General features: G+C 33.6%; 1 protein-coding gene across 2 annotated transcripts in view; it reads left to right on the forward strand.

The window, feature by feature from the left end:
• Positions 1-21,373, forward strand: part of PAWR (pro-apoptotic WT1 regulator) — a 93,863-nt gene that overhangs the window by 38,228 nt on the left and 34,262 nt on the right. For both annotated transcript variants that reach the window (XM_036236724.1, XM_036236725.1), the window contains exon 3: positions 15,268-15,399. In XM_036236724.1, coding sequence (XP_036092617.1) covers positions 15,268-15,399 — 132 coding nt within the window. The remainder of the gene's footprint in view (positions 1-15,267; positions 15,400-21,373) is intronic.

Below are 21,373 nucleotides of genomic sequence, written 5' to 3' on the forward strand. Positions count from 1 at the left end.
TGCTAAGGAAAGACCCTTGGTGTATGAGGAACATGCTAAGCTAAAGTGGATTAATTTCTTATTAAGTTGTTCATTCATTTACTTATAATTAAGTACCTGTATTGTGCCAACCTCTGCGCTAAGTGCTAGCTTAAAGTCAAGATCAGTTTTAATTTGTTTGTCGATATCAAATTTTAATTTTTTTGTGAGAGGAACTGTTCTTAAAAATGAAAACATATATCGGTATGAATGATATATATGTTATTTTCAGATTGACTGTATGAGATATAGGGAAAAGGATGTATATAGAGGACAAGGATGTTTAAACAGACATGTAAACATTCTTGAGAGGGGCTAGAAGGAAAAAAAGACTGAAGATGAACTTTACAGACACTAAACCAAAAAAGGTAGATCCTCTATAGAACTTCTACAGAGCTTTGTGCTGTGCTTGTCGATGCTTGCCAAAACTGACTCTCAACCTATTCTTCTCTAGGATCCTGTTTCCTGTAACCTTCCCTTATTTAGTAATTTCTTTTCAGTAGTATTGACCAAATGGTGATGTTCTCTACTGAATCTGGCCAAAGGAGACAGAAACTGGTGGTTTTATTTCTCTAAGCATAAAAGAGATTCCAGGATAATTTCTCAGTTCCAGAGGAGTTACTTTTGTTCAAGTATGTATACTAATTATTCTTTCATCGTGTTTATCCAAATATTTATGAATTCTCAGCAAAAGTATATAGCACTGGAAAAAATTCAACGTGTGGTAGATGTCTTCTGTTCTATACTCTTTACCCGCCTCCCAAAATCTCAGTAGGTAGTTTGACTATAGGAAATTCTGTGTTTTTATAAAAAAACAGTCCTTCAAAAATTAGTAAGATGTAACTTATTAAAAGTTTCAGGGTTTCTGCCTGCAATCCTTGTAGATTTGACTACATGCAGATCATCTAAATTAACTACAGTTTTTCATTATTTTGGGGGAAGGGTTTGAGATTGAGAGTAATCCATGTTAATTACTTAGGACAGACGTTTTGCTTGTTCAGTACTGAAGAAACAAGGCTTTACTGCATAGTGTTTTTTAAATCATGCTGTATTTTTAAGAGTTCTTAAAAATCCTGTTTCTCAGAATCTGCAAAGAAATTGATTGGGGTAAAATAGGACGTAGGTACCAGAAGTTATTTCTGTGTACATGAGAATTTTACTAATTGTACCTTTAAGCATAAGGAATGTTTCTGAAAAAGTGAATGAATTTAGTGTTAAAATTGTTTAAAATTTTTATGATGGTTTTAGGAAAGACTAAGGGAATATGTATTTGTATTTATTAAGTTCACGTTGTGTAGGTATTACTGATAAGAAAAAAGGATATAGAAACAATACTGGATTAGATTTCTGCTTATGGGATCCTTAAAATCTAATTAAATAGACAGGATTTGCAAATGTGGAAGAAGGGAACGATGATATATAGTATGTAAATAAGAGCTAGAGTTAAAAATTAGAAAATTGAGAATATATAATCTTATTTTTTACATTTCAAATAATCAGACAAAATTTTATTTGATAATAAATACAAAGTGCCTAATACATAGAAGAATTAATTGGATACTTGTGTTTGGATAGCATAGAGAATTAAGGAGAAGGTGAATCCAGTTGACAAAGCATTGACCCAGTCTATAGTAGTACCTGTGTGTGAGAATTAAGTGAAATAATCCAAATAAAGTATTAGAATAATGCTTAGTATATAGTGTCTAGTAAAAGTTTGCTGTTACTATTATTAGCATGTTTATGTGTACATTTGAGTATTCTTTGATGGGAGTTATACTATTTACTAAGTGCATCACTGTTCTTAGCTTTTTGCATACATGTAATGATTATAGTTTAATGGGGGCACGCTATTGTTGTTAGCTTCATTTTACAGATGAGAAAAACTGAAGTATAGCGGGGCTAAGTATATTGCCCTAACATCTAGGATGTTGAAGAACTATCGTGGGATTAGATTGAATCATTGGGTATAGCTAAAGAAAGACAATGAATACTGGATTGTTAATATTTGATAGTTTTATGGTAAATGTGTATTTTTGGGGTTGTTCTCATTGATTGTTTATATCATTGCTTTTTTAGACATATAATTTATGAGCTGTAGAGCTGAAGAGTGTGTTTATTTTTCTGACCTCAGCACTGTGCTTAACAGCCATCATTGACACAGTTAAAATAGAATATATTTTACATACTTGTCTCTCTTTTGATAGTTTTTTCTGAGAATAATCTCTTTCTTTATGTTAGTGCTTAGTTTGTTTCCCTAGCATTGCTTGTCTGACTCATGTTGAGGAATTTTCATGTTATAAATACTCAGGCCTACTACTCCCAACTGCTAAGCATAAAAACACGTCTAATTAGGTCGAAACCTGGGTTGTAGATAATAAAAGAAAGTGTATAACATAAAACTGTGATAAGAATTTTCACGTAAAAGTAGTATCATCCTGAAGTAGTTCTTACTAAGTTTAGTAACTTAAGAGGGGGGAAAACCCAGATGGAAAATGATATTAACAAAGTTATATTCAAGTATAATTGTATAATTAATATCCCGCTGCTCAAGACTTGCTTCTGAGTTACCTGTTTGAACAGTAAGGGACATGGGAAGACCCTCCTCTACATTCATTTCAAAAATAGACAACTTGCCGAAAATATTGATGAGTAAGTTTTCATAGTAGAATTGGACTCACAGCAATAATGAGCTTTATTAAGTGCTGATATTACAGGTTGGTGCCATTTTGAAGTCTTAGCATTTTCATTCTTAGCTAGTCCCTCAGCACTTATCTGGAAATCCTTTATGTTTCAATTACTTTGATATTTCCTACAGTATTTATTTTAAACTGAATCTGCCTCATGCCCATTACCTCATCCTAAACTTTTACCCACGACTGTCAGAAGTGCACAATTATTTCTCAGAGAAACTACAGAACTCTCTGTTTTTGTTTGCCTTTATCTAACTTGTCTCCATTTACAGCCATCTTAAGAGCCTCCCTGCAGTTAGTAAGAGGTTTAGCCTTTGATCTGTACCTTGGTCCTTCCTTTCCTCTTGTATATCCCATAAATATTTCAAATACTCAACATCAAACTCATTTCCCTTCTTTGAAAATTTTCTTTGTACATGAATGACATTATGAGCTAGAAAACTAGGAATCTCCGTTACTCTGCTACCTTACTTCATTTGGCCTTCACAGTCCAGTCAGATTCTACTTCTGTTTGCTATGCCTATCCACGGTCCTTGCTTCTAACTCATTGCAAACCTGTATAACAACAACTCTTATTATGTGGGTAGAACTGTTGTTCCCATTTTTCAAGGTCGCATAACCAATAAATATCAGTAGTTTTCTCCAAATAATTTATACATTAATTTAAATGTATTGAAATAATTATTCTACCAGGAGAAAACATTGGTTGAGAATGGCCAAGAGAGCTTTAAAAATGAATAATAATGAATGAAACTGCTCGATATTAGTAAATATACTATTAACTTAAAATGACAAAAATAAATCGATGTGGGTATTAACATAGATAGATCAGTGGGGCAGAATAGAAGGCTAAAAACATAGCCATATATAAAAATATATAATGAAGATAGAATTTTGAATTGGAAGTGAGGAAATGGGTTGCTTAGAACGCTGGATAAGAATGAAACATAGAGGGGGATGCTGAACTCGGAGAGTCATTACTCACGTAACCCACTTTCAGTGTTGCATTTCTGGATTTTTCCATGTATATGCCTAGCACAGTGGCTTATTATAAAAAAAAGTCATTAGATTAAAACCTCACTATACAACAAATTAAATATGAAATAAGTTAAAAAGTTTAAAATGAGGTAGTAAAAATTAGAAAGGATATGTTTATTAAAGTACAAAACACATTTTCTTAAAACCACAGGGAGAAAATCTCAAGGAAAATTTAAACAATTAAAAGGTAAGCTAGAGAAAAAATTGACTATATAATAGTCAATTTATTATATAACGAACCTTTAAAAATACTAAGGAAATGAATAAACTAATGTTAGAGTTGAGAGACGACATCATCAGTGAATACATAAATACATAAAGCCAATACAAATGTAACACTAGTTCATCCTGCTAACAAGGATTCAGTAAAGCCCTAATATGTTTAAAGAGAGTTGAAAAATAAGGGTGGGGCAACCTTCTGGAAGGAAAATTTGACAAGGTATTTAAAGAACATTAAAAAAATAGAGATGTACATAAAAAGCTATTTAGCCTCTGTTCCCCACACAGACATGATTAAACAAACCATGCTGCGTTCTTAATCTGATATCGCACTATGCTGCTCCTAAAATTTAGAGATGATACAAATTGATCTCAAAACAGGATGCCTACAATTATCTGAATTTAAAAGAAAAAAAGAGTTCTAGCAGGAGGCTTTGTACCAAAGCAATAACAGTTGTTTATTTTAAGATTAAGGATTATTTCTTATTCTTTTTTCCCTAAAAGATTTTTGTAATGTACATTAATTTTATAATTAGAAAATTGTCACTTTCTGTTGAAATAAAAGGTATCCAACTATAGTTTTTAAATTATTATTTTATTATTATTTGTTGATGTGGCCGAGAGTGCTGCCTCTCTAAACATGCATGTTGCTATTTAGAGAACTTGACACTGCTTAGACCCAAGACTTAGTATGATCCCTATGCAAGGTGACATGGTTGGATCTGAACATGGTCGAGTCATATCTGATAGTACTGGGATCTGAACATGGTTGAGTCATATCTGATAGTATTCGTTTAGAATTTTAATGGGGGATGGGGTAGGTGCTTTAAAATTGTGGAAGAATGAAATTCTGTTTCACTTCCTGTCTTTGGAGGTTATATTTTCGGATTCTTTATAAATACAATTTCTTTTTTGTCTAAAATCCTAACTTTTGTTGCAGACTCAGCTTTTGAATCCATGAAATCAAAGTATTTCTATTAATATGTTATGAAGCTGTTAGAAAGCAAAACTAATTCAGTATGATAGATAAAATTGGTTGCTAATTTACAAAGTTAATCAAGGTGTTTAATAAATTAGTCTTGGGGATTCATATAGTTTAATTTACTTCACTTAATTCACACACACACACACACACACACACTCTCTCTCTCGCGCGCGCGCCTTTTAAAATCATTGTGATATAGGTATATGTGGCTTTTTTCAGCTACCTAATAAGAGGAGAGAAGTCATTTGTTTATTTTGCTCAGTTCTTTTCATATAGAGGTGCTTATTAATTTGATCTTATTTCAGTTTTCTTTTTGTAGGAAAGTTTCTTTTGTTCAACCATTTCAAAATAAACCTTTTGGTGTAGGAGCAGGCAGGGAAGGTAAGGAAAAGCTAGATAGAGGTTGAGTGATGACAGAGTGGTATATGCTAGAGAAGGGAATACTGGAGGATCAAAATGGGTATTGCCAGAGAGGGAGAGGCAGATGAAGAAGCAGCAGTATTGAGAGAATTGATGTGGTCTCACTGAAGAAAACAAGTGGAATTTACCTTAACTCTCCTTAATGCCTTTCATGGATATAGTAACTTTCATTTTGAAAAGCACAGGCACTTACACACATTCATGGTTTGTAATTGTGTAATCCCAAATACAGACTTTTTGATGATTTTATGAACTACTGTCAATATTGTTTGGAGACGAATGAATTTTTTCATTCATTTTTAGGACTCATCACTTAGGAAGGAGAATAAATGTGAAAAAAGAGAAAGAAACGTCAAGCAATATGTAGCAGGATTCTTTTGAGAACTGAGATAGTATACCACAGTTTATTCTGTCAAATATCAAAAGATCAAAACTTGGCTTAAGCATTTATTTTATTAAAAATTAATTTTAATTTCTTTGAATTAAAGTATTCATAAAAGTTGTTTAATTCAATATGTATAGTTTTATTATTTTTAAAGAGTTTATTTGAGCTTCAGTAGATACAGTTTTACATAAATAATAGTTGTGAGTAATGATTATGTATTTTGCTTAGGTATACCCTGGCTGTCCAAGAATTCTTACTAATATAAGTAAAAAGTCCTATGGGATATGCTCTTCTCCATATATTAGAAGCATTTCAAAATGTTGATATAAATTGTGTTTAAAGTAGGGAAATGGTATGTTGATTGCTTTTACTGAGCTGAATTATGTGGAATTCTGGTTTTTAATATTGATAGGGAAAAGCTACCATGAAATGGATCCTTTTCAGTTAGGTTAGTTTATGAAGTTATTAAATTTTCATATATTAAAAGCCTTTGAGCTTTAGTGATAGAAATTTTAGTAGAAGGAAACTACTAATAAAAATTCCAAGTCAAGGTTTTTTTTTTTTTGCATGTTTCACATATGTATTATGTATCACCCTAAGCATAGTTTTTCAAAAGCAGTATGTTGTTATCTCTCATTTGTTCAAGAAATTGAATGATCATTGGCTGTACTCCTTAGCCTCAGTGTCTTTTATAATCCGATCCAGTCATCTAGTCTCTCCACTATACACCCCAGCACTTATTTCAGCAAATATTTATTGAATATGTATGATAGAGACCATGTTTTGTAATAAAAATATGGTATACTATAGTAACGCTGCTATTGTTATGTACAGTCTCTTGCATCAAGCAAGGTCATAGAGCTATAAAAACATAGTATAGTGGCTTTCAAACTTTTTTTAGAGTGATAAAAATGTGCAAAGGTGCTTTATTGGTGACGCAAATAATTATGAATGGTTTTACTGTTAGTGACATCCTCCAAAATATTGAGCAACTTTTAAAACATAAGATTACTAACAACCAAAATATTGTATTCTCTGGATCTATAGAGTTTTGTCTTCCTGGAAAAGTCCGTGTATATTTTAAATCCCTGTAAACACCCTTTTCTGTGTTTTAGAGGTAAAATGTGTTTAGGCTCAGATAATTATAAATTTTTAATCTGCATGACTAGTCAGTATTACATTCTACATTTGATGTGGGCCAGTTCTTTCTTAGAGGGACTAAGTTTTCATATTGCAAAATACCCATTCCACACTTTTGATCTATAAACTGGTAGTATCCTTTGGTCCTCAGTATGACCAAAAATACCTTCCGAAAATTCCATCTCTCATAGACTGACTTAGAACCATTGGGTTAGAGCATTGTGGCCAAAGGAGACATTTGCTCACTATACCAGGCCCTAAAGGTATAAAGCAAATAAGAAATTAATAGCGTCCTTTTGAGAGAGGTTTGGGGGAAAGAGCTTTCTTAAGGAGCCAACTAAGTTTCATTTTGCTGCTGAGGAGAGCAAAAAATTAATTAGCAGGAATTCCAGAGAGCACAACGGAATGATTTAGAAGGGAGAGGAGACACACAGGATTGAATCAGATTAGGTAATGTACAGAACAATGTGGAAATGAGAGTCTACAGTGATGGGTGAAACTTGGGAAAGCTTGGTTTGTTGTCAGTGACTAAGTAAACATGGAAATGAGACCTGATAGATAGAATTTCTTTAGAAAGTCCCTTTTAAAAAAGTAAAAATGTTGACATACACAGAACTACAAAGTAGATGAACCCTTACATAAGTGTCATTCAGCTACAACAATCACCAATTCGTGGCCACTCTTTTTCCTGCAATTCCCAGTAATTCCATGTTCGGCAAAGTGGCCCAATACACTCCGATAATAGCTCACTGGTATTTTCTATTTTTTCTTTTCTCTCTCTTTGTCTGTCTTTTTAAAATAATTCAGTGCACTAAGTGGATTTCTTAACTGGCAAATAGGTTACACCTGGCAGTTAGAAAATTGATTTTAGGGTTTGTAGTTAAATTGCTTAGGTTATAGTTCTGAGTGTACCCCTCAATAATGTTGTGTTCGTAAGCCTGTTACCTAATTCTAATCCTCAGATTTCTCTCTGTGAAGTAGTACACAACCACTTAAGTAAGGTTTTTATGAGAATTAAGTGAAATAATATATGTTAGTGCTTAACAGTGCCTTACACACGTAGAAAATATTCAGTTAATAGTAGACACTTTTACCATTGTAAGTGACAAAGCTGGGATTTAAATCTAGATCTCTTTGATTCCAAAATCTGAGTTTTTAGCTTGTAATTTTCTAATCTAGCATACACTTTACAGAGTTATAAAGAAAAAAAATAAAAACCAATCTAGAGATAATGTATATTTTTCTATTCATACATAGATTTTTTTCACTCTACATCAAATTGCAAACATTTCCCATTTCTTTAAAAACAATTTTCAAATAATATTCCACCACATTGTTCCCTAGAGTTAGTGTTATGCTACTTAGAATAAAATATTTATGTAGTTTTAGTTTTTTAGTCAATGCACAGTAAAACTTAATTGCTATTTAAGAAACTTTATTTTAGGAATTTCAGTCATATACAAAAGAATGGTGTGATAAAGTCCTTATGTACCTATCCTTCAGCTTCAACTGTTAATAACTACTGGCCAATTTTATCTGTACTACCACACTTACCCATTCTGTCTCATACTTTGTTGAAGCAAATCTCGGATATTATTTTATCTCATCCTTTTTTTTTCTTTTTTTTTTTTTTTTTACCCCCTCTTTAATCTCCCTGCTTCCACTTCCATCCCTGACCTATGGATGTCATTTCCCCTTAAGGGCTGGATCTCTGAAGGCAGAACATCTCCTCCCACACACAGTGCACTGTGGTGGGCGTGGCCGGGCCGTTGCACCTGGGGTATGGTCCGTGGCTCTACCTGGGGTGCAAACCCAGGACCTTCTGTGTGTAAAACAGACATGCTAACCACTACGCTATGGAGCCACCCATATCTATTCTTAAACATTTCAGTATATAGCTCTAAAAAATAAAGAATTTTTTTGAAACAGAACAGTATCACTGTCACACGTTATAAAGTTAAAAATAATTTCTTAACCTCAAGCTCCTTAGACTTAAATTCATCATGTATTTGTTGTTCAAACTCTTATGTGATATTTTTTAAAGTAGTTTAAAAACAGTTTCCTTGAATAAGAATTCAAATGAGGTCAATATGTTGGTATCGGTATGTTTATCCTTTGAGTTTCAGATTTATGAGCTGCCCCCCCCGCCCCCACCTTGCAGTTTATTTGTTGTAGAAACTGTTTTGTCTTTTATAGCAGGGGTCGGGCAGAGGCTTCTGTATGATGGAGAGCTAAAAATGTTTTTTAATATTTTAAAAATGTTTTAAAAAAGGGCAAAATACCCTATGTAGTCTCAGAAGACTATGATATTTGCTCCTTGGTCTTGTACAGTTTTCTGATTCGTGCTTAGAATTTTCCATAATCTGAATTTTCATGATCGCATCTCCATGGTGGTGTTTAATGTGTTCTTCTGTCCCTTCTATTTCCTATTATTAATAGCTGCATCTAGAGATCTAATCAGATTTAGGTTCAGTCTTTTTTTTTTTAAATCTCATTTTGTTTATTACCTCCACTATATTTCTTTTCCTGAAGGCATATTTATTAAGGTGTCATTTATATACAATAATATACTGTTTTAAGAGGGCAATTTGATGAATTTTGGCAAATGTACACAACTGGGTGAACCACTGTGAGAATCAGGATGTAGACCATTTCTGTCCCTCTTCCTGCCCCTTTCCATCCACCCCCATCCCCCGCACACATACACCCAGCTCTTGACAACCGTCGATTTGTTTTGTCATTGATTTTGCTTTCTCTAGAATTTTATGTAAGTGGACTGATAGTATATAGCCTTTATTTTCTGGTGTCTTTCACGTAGCATGCTTTTGAGATTCATCCATTTCGTTACTGAGTAGTAGTACACTGCATGGCTGTACCAATATTTGTTAATTTTTTCAACAGCTAATGGACATTTGGACTTTTTCCAGTTTTTGGCTTATAGAAAGAAAGCTTTTTTGGGGGCGGGGTACAGATTTCATTTCTCTAGAAATAGAATTGCTAGGTCATATGGTATATGTATACATATTTAAATTTGTAAGAAACTTCTGAACTGTTTCCTACATGGCTGTGCCATTTTTAGTTCCCACTAGCAATATAGGAGATTTTCAGTTGTTTCAAATCCTCATTGACAGTTGGTATTGTAAGTCTTTAATTTTAGTTATACTGGTAGTATGTAGTGATAACCCATTATGGTTTTAATTTGTATTTCTCTAATAACTAATGATATTGAGCCTCTCTTCATATAGTATTTCTTTATTCTTATGTATTTTTTGTGGAGTGTCTTCAAATTTTTGCTTATTTTAAATGTACTGAAATAAATTCTGGTATGTGGTATGTGGAATAAATCTAATTTCATTTTTTAAATACAGCTTTCTAGTTATCCCCAAACCACATATTAAAACTTCATCTTTTTCCACTGATGTGAATTTTTACATCACTTTTATTGTAAACTCAAATTTATCTCTATATTTGGATCTTTCTAAATTTTCTATCCTATTCCTATGAATCACAGTTTTTTGAGTCCTAATTAATTACAGTTTTATAAAGATATCCTAATTTTCTTTTTATTGGTTATTTTGTCAGATCTGTAGCAATGATTTGTATAATTTTTTAAGAACATGTTTTAGTTTCTTTTTTTTTCAGTATCAGTAATTGTTACCAATGAAAAGCATACATTTTGTTGTTGTTGTTGTTGTTGTTACTGTTAGGGGATTTTGTTTGCTAAAATATTGGTGCTCTCAAATGCAACTTTGGAAAAAGTGAAGAGCTTGATGAGATCAACAATGCTTTTTATCTCCTCTGTTTTAAAGACGTTATTTCATGAAATCTGACTTTTTAATTTCAATTTCAAATAATCGTTAACCCTGTTCTCATGCAGCTTTCTGTCTAATCCATGTAAAAACAGAGGATAACTTTTACATGTTTATATTTATCTAGAAATGAGAGCTGTGAAGAGAGGAGATTCAGTCATGCATTATTGACATACTATAAAATCAATATCTATTTTCTTTTCATCTTTTTTCCCAAAATAAAAAGCTTATAATTCATAGAAAGAAACTTTGAAAAACATTTATGGTTCTTTTTGGTTCTCTTTTGCTAGCACTTACTTGAAAACAACTCTCAAGGATACTAGTTAGCTGTGTGCTGAAGAGAATTATTAGTCTTTACGATAAATAGAAGTGGAACATGTGTTTACCCACCTTTGTCTATTAACCGAGTTCTTTTTTGCTTTCATTCTTTTCTTATTTCTTACTATTTCTACCAAACTGTTCATCTAGGTATATATTTATCACTGTTACATAAGATAGCTTAGAGAATTTGTAGGGTGCTTGTTGCTAAAAGAACTCTATTGGTTGCTAGAAGAACTTAGGAAAGAAGTCATGATTCATTAAGTAATCCCTATTCTCAAAGCTGCCTGGAATGTAACATGCACACACTCCACAGAGATATATTTGTGATGAATAGGTTCCTAGGTCAGTGGGTAATGGTGTTGCCGTGGGAAAGAACATTCAGAATTTTAACTTGGGGTGCCACAATCCATCTTTCTGATTTGTCTCATCTTGGTAACTCATTCATTCATTTATCAAACATTTACTGAAGATTTTTTTCTTTTTATTTATTTTTTTAATGTACCAGTATGGGAGTCTATATTGAGGGATTGGGAGGAGAGGAGAACGTTAGTGTTTCATGAAGGGTTGGATTTCAGAAAATGAAAACAAAGATAAATAACGTCCCAGTGTTTAGGAAGTTTCTGGCTACCTGTCTTAACTTTTACTTTCTATTTGTACTACAGCTTTATGCTACTGACGTTAGATCCTGTCTGTAGTCAGGGATTTTTACAGTCCGTGTACTGGAGAATGAGAGATGATTGCTTTCACAGAGAAGACTAGAGATGAAACCACTCTTTATTCTTTCCCGATCTTATACTGTTGTTTCTCAGCCTCCAACTTTAAATGGTTGACTCTTGTTTCAGTACTGTATATTGAAGAATTCCTTTTTAATTCTCTTTTCTGTTCTAGGACCTTCGTCATACTGTTTTCATTATTGTGGTTTCATACATTTTAATATTATTTAAAGTGATTGCTACATCACAGTCTTCTTCCAGAAATATTACTAATGACTTAATGTAATTATCTTTTATAGAATTAGTTAACAGCTCTGACTTCCTGCTCATCTTTGGGTAATCCAGGCCTTTTTAGTGAATACTTATTTCCTGTATAGTTAGAACTCACATGGATAGTAAATGTAAATATGGTGTTTTATGGAGTCTTAAGAGTGTTCTTTACAGTTGGAAGGGTCCGAAGAGGGAATTCAAATAACTATAGTCAAAATCACATTAGGAAGTAGACATAACTAGCTTCAGTGGTTTCACTAGAAAGAGAGGAATGAACACTGAGCATTACCAGTGGCACTTAATATTACATAAAGCACACGAAACTCCTTTTGCCAGTGGACACCGCGTTGTGACATGAAGGCCATTTATCACTGTAACCAATTAATTCCAAATTACACATTGAATTCCCAAATCTTCAAGTCACATTTCTAAAAAAAAAAAAGCTTTTTTAAATACAGTGAGCACAGGTTATTTTGGTATTTGCACGGTAATTGAAACAAGCATTTGCTTCTCTTCGACAGTAAAATAAAGCAGAACCAAATGCAGTTACTAAAATTCACTGTGGAAATTTGGCAAGGAATCCATGACTTTAAAGATATGGTAGCCATTAATTTTGAAGTCCAAAGTATACAAATTTGTTAATTCATAAATATCTGAGTCTTATTTAACCTCTGATCAGCCTCTCTGTTTTCACTTCTAGTTAAGAGAATGGTAATGCTTTATGAAAAAACAGGAAAACTTTATTAGAGGATAGAAAGTTCATACTATTTTTCATAGTGAAAATTCTAAAAGTTATCTTTTCAAATGGCCTTTTACTGAACACAGAAATACTCAGTTAGAAACTAAAAGCCATGTATTCGAATAAACCTGATATGACATTTCCTAGTTTTCAAATATGATGCATGTTCTAACTTGTCAGTATTTATTTCATCTCTATCTCTGATTTCAAGGTTTTGTTGTTTGTTTTCTTTTTCAACTACAAAGACAAAGTTAAAAGATGTGCTCGAATTCAAATTCTTCAGAATACCCACTTCCACTAATTAAATTAACTGAATAACACCTGAAATCCATTTAATATCCATTTATAGACTGTCATACAGCTGACATTCTTAAATTAAAACTATATAAATTACCATGATTCCTGCAAGTAAAGGTTAAAAATTAAAACAACTCAAAAAGCGAGAAGCAAACTGGAGGTCACTAGATGAAAGTGATATAAAACTAGAAGCTATTTTTGCGTACTTGTTGAAAAATTATCTTAAGGAACTCTAATAAATTCTAAAATATTTTTAGGTTATTTTCTTAACAAATATTATACCTGAAATGATGGAATTTTGCCTTCGTTCTAATGCTGAAATCTCTTATTTTTCTAACCTGGGTTTATCAGATGGCCCTTCCAGAGTGATGTTAACAACTATGTTGATAGTGGACATCAGTGTCTTAAGTCTGATTTAGCTTTTAAATTTTGTTTATATTTTACTGTTAAGCATGGTACCCTATTGGTTTGAGAAAGTTTTTAAAAAGTCCTAAGAGATTTCTTTTTTTCATCAGGATTAATTTCTTAAATTTTTGATACCCTTTACAGATTTCTTTTATTGATTCTATTTTTTAACTAGGATATATCATTTTTTCATAGAATCAAATTGCCTACTGTATTATTTAGTCTGCAGTTTGGGTCCTTGTCCCTGTTAATCTGTACTGTGAATTGCTGTATACAGGTTCCTTTCCCAAAATATATTTTGATCATGTTTTACTTACATGACAGAGAACTGTAGCACTATAGCATCTTTTCATGTTATGTAGTGAAAAGTCTAGACTTCTCAAGCTGTTTATTATTTATGTTTCTTTGTGATAAGAGCATATGCCTTTCCAATCCTCACCTTTTTCAAAAACAGTGAAGGGGCTGAAAGCTTATCTTGCTTACAGGCTAACATTTTAGCCTGCTCTAGTTTCATGGATCCTGGCAGAAGATGCTGGTCTCCTAGGTCAGAGTCAAAGACAGTTTATTACTTACAGCAATTGCAGTAGCAACAGGATCATCATTTTTCTTATACCAGTTACTCAAGCCCCATTTCCTACAGAGTTACATGACTAGGGCCAGCTGACACCACTACACAGTTTTGTTATAGAAGAGGACCCTGAACATTCTCTGGAATCTCAGCCTGCTTGTTTCTTTAATTCACCCTTTTCCTTCTTTCCCTGGATTTCTTCTCCACATCATCGTAATTTAAAACTTCATCTCTGATAGATACTTTCTTCCTTCTCACCCCATTATGGACCTTGTGTCTTTGAAGGTGCTGCTTATCTACTTTGATCCTTCTATTCCAGACACTCTAGTAACTCTCGTTTTCTATAGTGTCCTCAGTTATTTTTTTTTCTCTTTGTATAGTTTGTAAATCCTGTTGTCTTTCCTACCATTCTGTGTTTTGGCCAGTGTCTTAGTGTTTACAGACTGCTTGTAGAGACATTATTTATTTATTGTCTCTCACAGATCCCATTAGGGCAGTGTATTGGTTAGGAATGTGTTCACATGTAAGGAATAGGTAACCAACCTATTTCACAGTGGAAGTAATGGATAGAGTTTTTCTATTTATGAGGTTTTTTTTTTTTTTTTTTTTCATGTAAAGTCTGTAGATAGATAATGCTGGTGCTGATTCAGCTTTTTAGCAATACCCTTTCCTGTAAGTTTTTCCATGAGCTCTTCCCATCATGTAAAGTTTATATTTTCTGTATCTGCAGTTCCAGATTATCCCCATCCTTGAAATTAAAAGCTCTTCTATAGAATCTTTGTAGAAAACTTACTCCCCAGGAGAAAAAAATCTTCCTGTATATGCTCATAGGTACTACTAAGGTAGACAATGGCCTTGATCATTAAATTTTATTTATATATCTATATCTTCCCATTAGACTATAAATTTCATGTCTGTGGTGTATCTTTTGTTACCCTCTGAAAAATGCTTTGTTTAAGGTAGACACAGTCTGTTTACTTGTTGAATGAATGATAAAGAAATGAGTGAACTTACCTTTAAGGAAATTTGGAAAAAAGATGTTGGCAGGGGTGTGAATGTGCAGGTTTGGGTACAGATAGTTGAATTTGTAGGAATTAAATGTACATATTGTTGAAAGAAACCACGCTTATTGTGTAAATTAGTTTCTGAAAGGACAGATATTTCTTTAATGCTACCAAATGTATCTTAACATTATCAAATGTTGTCTTAATATTATGTGGCAATAAAATGGAAATTATCCTTTCTTTCAGTGCTTGGATGAATATGAAGATGATGAAGCGGGGCAGAAAGAGCGGAAACGAGAAGATGCAGTTACACAACAGAATACAATGCAGAATGAAGCTGTCAGCCTATTAGATCCAGGCAGTTCTTATCTACTTCAAGTAGGTATTTACAAATACCAGATGTCACCAGCTAGTTTAACTATAATTTTAAAATTACCTTTAATCATTTTTCTAGTCTTATTTTGATTGCATCATCTCCATTTAAATATTTTCGATGGCTTTAACTACTGATTTTCCTTATATCTGAATACTTTTGACTTAAGCAGTGTTTGGTCTTTTTTTCCTGATCAATGAATATTTACTGACTGACTGAATAATGAGTAAGTATAGCAGTATCAATTGTAAAGACAACCAAGAAAAATAATGACCTCTTTGCCCTTAAAAAGTAAGTGTAAGTTTAAGGTTCTGATCTAGGTTGATATCTGCATTAGAAAACATAGCAAATAGAGTTTAGTTGAACAGAAGGGTTCTAAAAAGTCACATGTTTAAACATAATAAAAAAACATTATCACGAATTTCCGAAAAATCTATATTTCTGTGTAATTATAAAATATTTTTTAAAATAAAATTTGACTGAGCTTTAGCTATTATTTCGGGTTCTTATAGCACAGAAAATTGGGAGTTAATGGTATTAGGATGCCTCAGTATAAGGCAAATCACTGCAAAATTATTTAATATAAACTAATTTTAATTTGATGACATTTTGAGATCATAAGCTACTGTGTTGTCTTTTCAAAGTTCCAGTTTTGACTTTTTCATGAATTTTATTAAGATTCCCCTTTAAAAGGAGTTTCTAAGCAGTGCTCACATCTCCCCATTTTATTGATGACAAAAATAAAATAGAAACTTGTTTGTTAATTTGCAAGGTTATGATAAAAGGCATTGAGCAGAGCGAAGCAAAATATTTTAAAGTGGTTCGGAAATGCAGCTGTAAAACTTCTTTCTCCTCTGCTCTTTGAGGCAGGTATTTTGACATGAAGAATTGTAGAGTGATAGAGGTTTGATCTTTTTCCCTGTACCCAAGTCATGTCTACTAGGACAAGTAGTACCTGTTATGAGTAACATGGTATAAGCCAACAAGCATCTAACTGTTTATAATCTAAAATATCTTTATATTGTTAGTCTAACAAAGTTGAAAGTAAATCTGGGCCTATTTCATGTGAAGATACTGGCTTAATTTATTGGGATAGAGACAATATAGCATTTTGGTAAAGCATCTAGAACTGGTTTCAGTTCTTGGTCATGTTACTAACTCTGGCATACTCAAATAACTTTAGCAAGAGGGCTGATTTCCTTCTGTCAAATGAAGCCCTTACCGAGTGAAAGCTGGGAGGCCTTGTGTCAGAACACGTAGCTTATTCCCAAATATATACCCTATAGATATGGCACAGTCAGCTATTGGGGCTCTTAGAGAAGCTTTCTGTCTCATCTAGTTTTTCTTCTTGCCTGCAGCTTTCCTAATCTCCTGCCAGGGCCACTCTTCTTTTATTTCATTTTTGCTTATTCGTTTCATTAGCAATTAAGACGTGACTCATTTTTTAACCTTGCCTCCAAGTATCTATTTTGCCAGGCTATGTGTTAGGTTGAAAGTGAGGCTAAAACTCTTCTGCGGGTCCCAGATCATCTCATTGAAGTTGGAGTGGGAACAGAGACTCTTCTTGTCAAACCTGACCTCTCTCCGAGTTACTACCTCAATTCACATATTCTAGTATTCATATAGGATAGATATTTATTTACAAGTCCAACTTCAAAGAAAAAAATAAACAAAATAGTGGCATCATTGGTTGATATAAGGCTTTCTAAATTACAAACAATGTAGTGATGAAAAACTTTCAATATGTTATTTTGCATATATGTATATAAATCAGTAGGATAAAAATCCTAGGATTAGAATTTCCGGGTGAAAATGAATGTGCGTTTGTAATTTTGCTGTTTCCAATATGTTCTTTTCAGGTGTTGCAGCATGAAGTTTTTTTTCATGTTACTTAGAATTCTTCTGTATTATTTTCAGTGGCATAGAATTTTCTTTTTTAAGTGTATAATACTTAACACAGATTTCCCATTAGTAGAAATTCTCAGTGGTTAATTTTTTTTACTATTATAAATAATGTTGAAATTAACATCTATTTAAGTTTGTAGACTACACTTTTTGTGTTTGAATTATTTTCTTTGGCCCGATTTCTAGAGATAAACTTATTGGGCCAATAAAACAAAGCACACAGTAAGCATTTCAAAATTTCCTGATACGTATTGCCTAAATTACTTATGACAAAAGGTTTGTCAGTTTATAAATATATTGTGGCATTTCGTGAGAGGGCATTTATGAGTTTGATGTTCCTCCTCTTTTCTATTTGATTAATTGATTTTTCTTTTAATAATAGCCTCAAGTTTACTGAAAAGTTGCAGGTCCTGTGCAGAGAACTCTCCCTCCCCTAAATTGAGATTAAGTTGCTAATCTGATGCCCTATTACCTCAAATACTGTACTGTGTTTTCTACATAACCACAAGACAGCTCTTAAAAATAGGAAATTAAAATTTATACATTCTTACCATCTAATATTCAGACCTCATTCAAATTTTGGCAATTTTCTCAGTCATGTCCTAAATTACAGCAAAAGGATCTAATTCAGAATCATATGTTGCATTTAGTTGCTATATCTCTAGTTTCTTTCATTCTGGAACAGTTCCACACTCTTTCCTTGACTTTATTAATTTTAACACTTAAAGACTATAGATCAGTAATTTTATGATCTTCAGTTTGGGTTATCTAAGGTTTACTTATAATTAAATTCAGGTTATATGTCTTTATCAGGAATATTGCAGAATCGATGATGTGTTCTCATTGCATATCCTGTCAGGTGGTACTTGATTTTGTTCCATTGCTGCTGCTGATCACTGACATGTGATAAGCAGGTGATTAAGGTGGTGTTTACCAGGTTTTACTTCCCCGTAAAAAATATTTTGTGGATAAGTGCTTTGAACCATGTAGATATCTTAATCCCTATCAAACTTTCTATATCTATTAATAATTCATGTATATTTATAACTATGTATTTGTATCAGATCACTATTAACTAGTTTATCTGGTGGATTATAACCTGTATTAGTTTTTTTTTTTTTTTTTTTTTTTTTTGCTGCTGTGACAGATTACCACAAATTTAGTATATTTAAAACAATACAGATTTATCATCTTAAATTCTGTAAGTTGGAATTCCTACATGGATCTCATTGGGCTAAAATCAAGGACTAAAATCACAGGCTAAAATTAGGGCCGAATTCCTTTTTGGAGGCTCTAGAGGAGAAACAATTTCCTTGGCAGCTCCTAGCAGCTATCCATATTATATGGCCAGTGGCCCCCTTTCTCCTTCAATGCCGGTAATGATGAATTGAATCCTTCTCACATTGTATCATTCTGAGCTTTTTTCTTATTCATATTTTCTTCTGACCTCCTTCTGCCTCCCTATTCCATTTTATATTGGGCCCATCAAGTAATCCAGGATAAACTCCCAGTTTAGGGTCATTGATTAGCATACTTAATTTCTCTTTGCCATGTATTCTAATATGTTTGAAGGTTTTAGGGATTAGGTTGTGGGCATCTTTGAGGGTCATTATTCTGCCTACCTTGACACCATTACTTGTTTTGATATTCAAATTAACCCAGATTTGGACAGTGGGAGCTCCTTTAAGCTTTCATATCCTTTGCCATGTCACCATCATTTTTGGAATACTTCCTTGTTTTCTGGCATAGTATGTTATAGGATCATCTTTAATTTTCTTACTCCTTTAATTTTTCCTTGGAAGCAGCCATTTTCTGTAAAAAGGCTTGATTCCTTTTACTGGAAAATCATATTTTGAAGCCAAGGTCTGGGCTGTAGGTATGTTCATTATTGAGGTGTCACCATTCCTAGTTCCTCTCTATGTACAGACCTATAAATTATATGTATGTGTGTATGTGCATACGTATCTGTCTATCTGCTGCCTGCTTTCCCAGCTAGTTAGCTAGCTAGCTAGCTACATCCATCTATCTATGTAGATATTTAAACTAATTTATGCCAGTACCTCTAGTTCTAATCTAATACCATAGAGTTTATTCTAGTATTTGTAACTCCCTTTTGTGACATTGAGAAAGCTATTTCCCATTATCCTTAATATGTTTTATTTGTTCAGTTCCCCTGTGTATAACCTATCTCCCATTGCCACTCCTTGCCTACATTTATGTCCTCCTCACTAGAAGTGGGTTCTGACATCCCAGGTTGGCTCTCCCTGTGTGTGAACACTCCTCATTCTCTTCAGGCCAGGGCATCCCATGTGAGGCTGTAGGATGCTTTCCTTACCCTGCTTGATTTGCAACTCCCCACACCAGGTTAACTCCTCTCTGTGGATTTCTTCCTTACACTGCTTAGTTTCTGCCATCCTGGCACAGGCTGCTCTTTCTTCGCTAGAGTCTTTCTTTGTTCCTGCTCAGACTCTTGAGACCTCATGCCAGATTGCCCTTCCATGGGAACCCTTCATCTACCTGATTGGCTTTTGACACCTCTAGTCCAGGCTACCACTCTGTGAACACTCTTTTCATCCTGTTTGAGCTCTGGCACATTACCCCTGGTCATCCTTCTGTGGAGATGCTCTCTCTACCCTGCAGAGGCTGTGAATTCCCCATGCCAGACTGCTTCTTTGAGGGTGCATCTTCTTTACTTTCTGGGGCTCTAAAACCCTATTCTGGACCACCCTTCAAAATGAATGACCATCACCCTCTGCTTGGGGCTACTGATGTCCCTTCATGCAACTTCCTTTCTGGCCTTGCCTCAAGACTGATAAATGGCCTTCCCTTTCCTGCTTTGTAGACATCCCCCTTATTATGCTCAGCCTCTGATTTCTCAGACCAGGCAAATCCCCGCAGCTGTATGACACTCTCCTCAATTTGCTTGGACTGTGATCCTCTGTACCAAGCCACTCTTCATGTAGGATTCCTGTATTCCAGTACCCAGGTGTAGAGCACTGTTCTTCCCTACCTTGCTCTGCTCCACCTAATGGCTTTAGGACTGTCAGGAAAGGAAGGGCAATGATGAGTTTTTTCTTTTTTAATCTTTGTTAATTTGATAAAGTTCTTGGTTTTTCATTTTCTTATTTTATCTGTGATACATTTACAGATATTTTGTTCTGCATTCATCTTCAGTAATCTATCTCACTACATTATATACACCAGTAAAATATAGGTATTTTAAATTAGTCTTGAGGGCTAGGTGGCATGTTATTCCATAATTTTACTGTCTATGGATCTGTTGCTAGTTTATTTGAATAACTTCAGTATTGTTTTGCTATATTTTATTGAGCTTGTATTTGTCTGATCTTACGTCATACGTGCTTTTCTATTTGTTTATGCTTGGCAAGTTCTGATCAGCCACTGCACCTGTAAAGACAATGCTCGTGGGATTTCCTTATTGACCATTCTCAGCTTGAGTGTTTTGTTTAAACTTACACAAAACAGTTTGTGCTTCGCTAACATTTTCTAAGCTCTACATAGGTCTTTTCTCCTCTCTTTAGTAATATTATCCATCATTGCAAGGAAGATTATTTCAGGAAAAGTATATTTTACATCAGTTGTATAACAGACTTTGAGGTTATTAGAAGGTCTAATTACATAGTCTGTGAAACTTCTAAGACCAATATCAGCCTTAGCAGTTGTATTTTTTTAAATGTAGTTTCAGTGAAACTGGTGTTTCTCCTTTTCACTCACATTTATAATCATGCCGTTAACTAAGTTACCATAATTGTTTTGTCACCCTTTGGAACTTGTTGTGTCCAGAGAAGTGTAGAGGCTTCTATCTGACAAATCTCAGATGGATTTTATATTTGTATAGAATTTTATTTTAATGTGTAGAAATATCAAGCATTTTCCTCCTTAAAATTATAAGGGACTCTTTTTTAAAAAATGTGTTTATTTTAATTAGTTTCAAGTGTACAGTACATTGGTTAGACATCTATGTAGTTCATAAAACGATTCCCCCAATTGCTCCCTCCCTCCCCTGGCCCTCTACTTAGCCATTACATTAATGCTAACTGCATTCCCTATGCT

This window comes from Rousettus aegyptiacus, unplaced genomic scaffold, assembly GCF_014176215.1.
Source record: "Rousettus aegyptiacus isolate mRouAeg1 unplaced genomic scaffold, mRouAeg1.p scaffold_m13_p_2, whole genome shotgun sequence".
Classification (NCBI taxonomy): domain Eukaryota; kingdom Metazoa; phylum Chordata; class Mammalia; order Chiroptera; family Pteropodidae; genus Rousettus; species Rousettus aegyptiacus.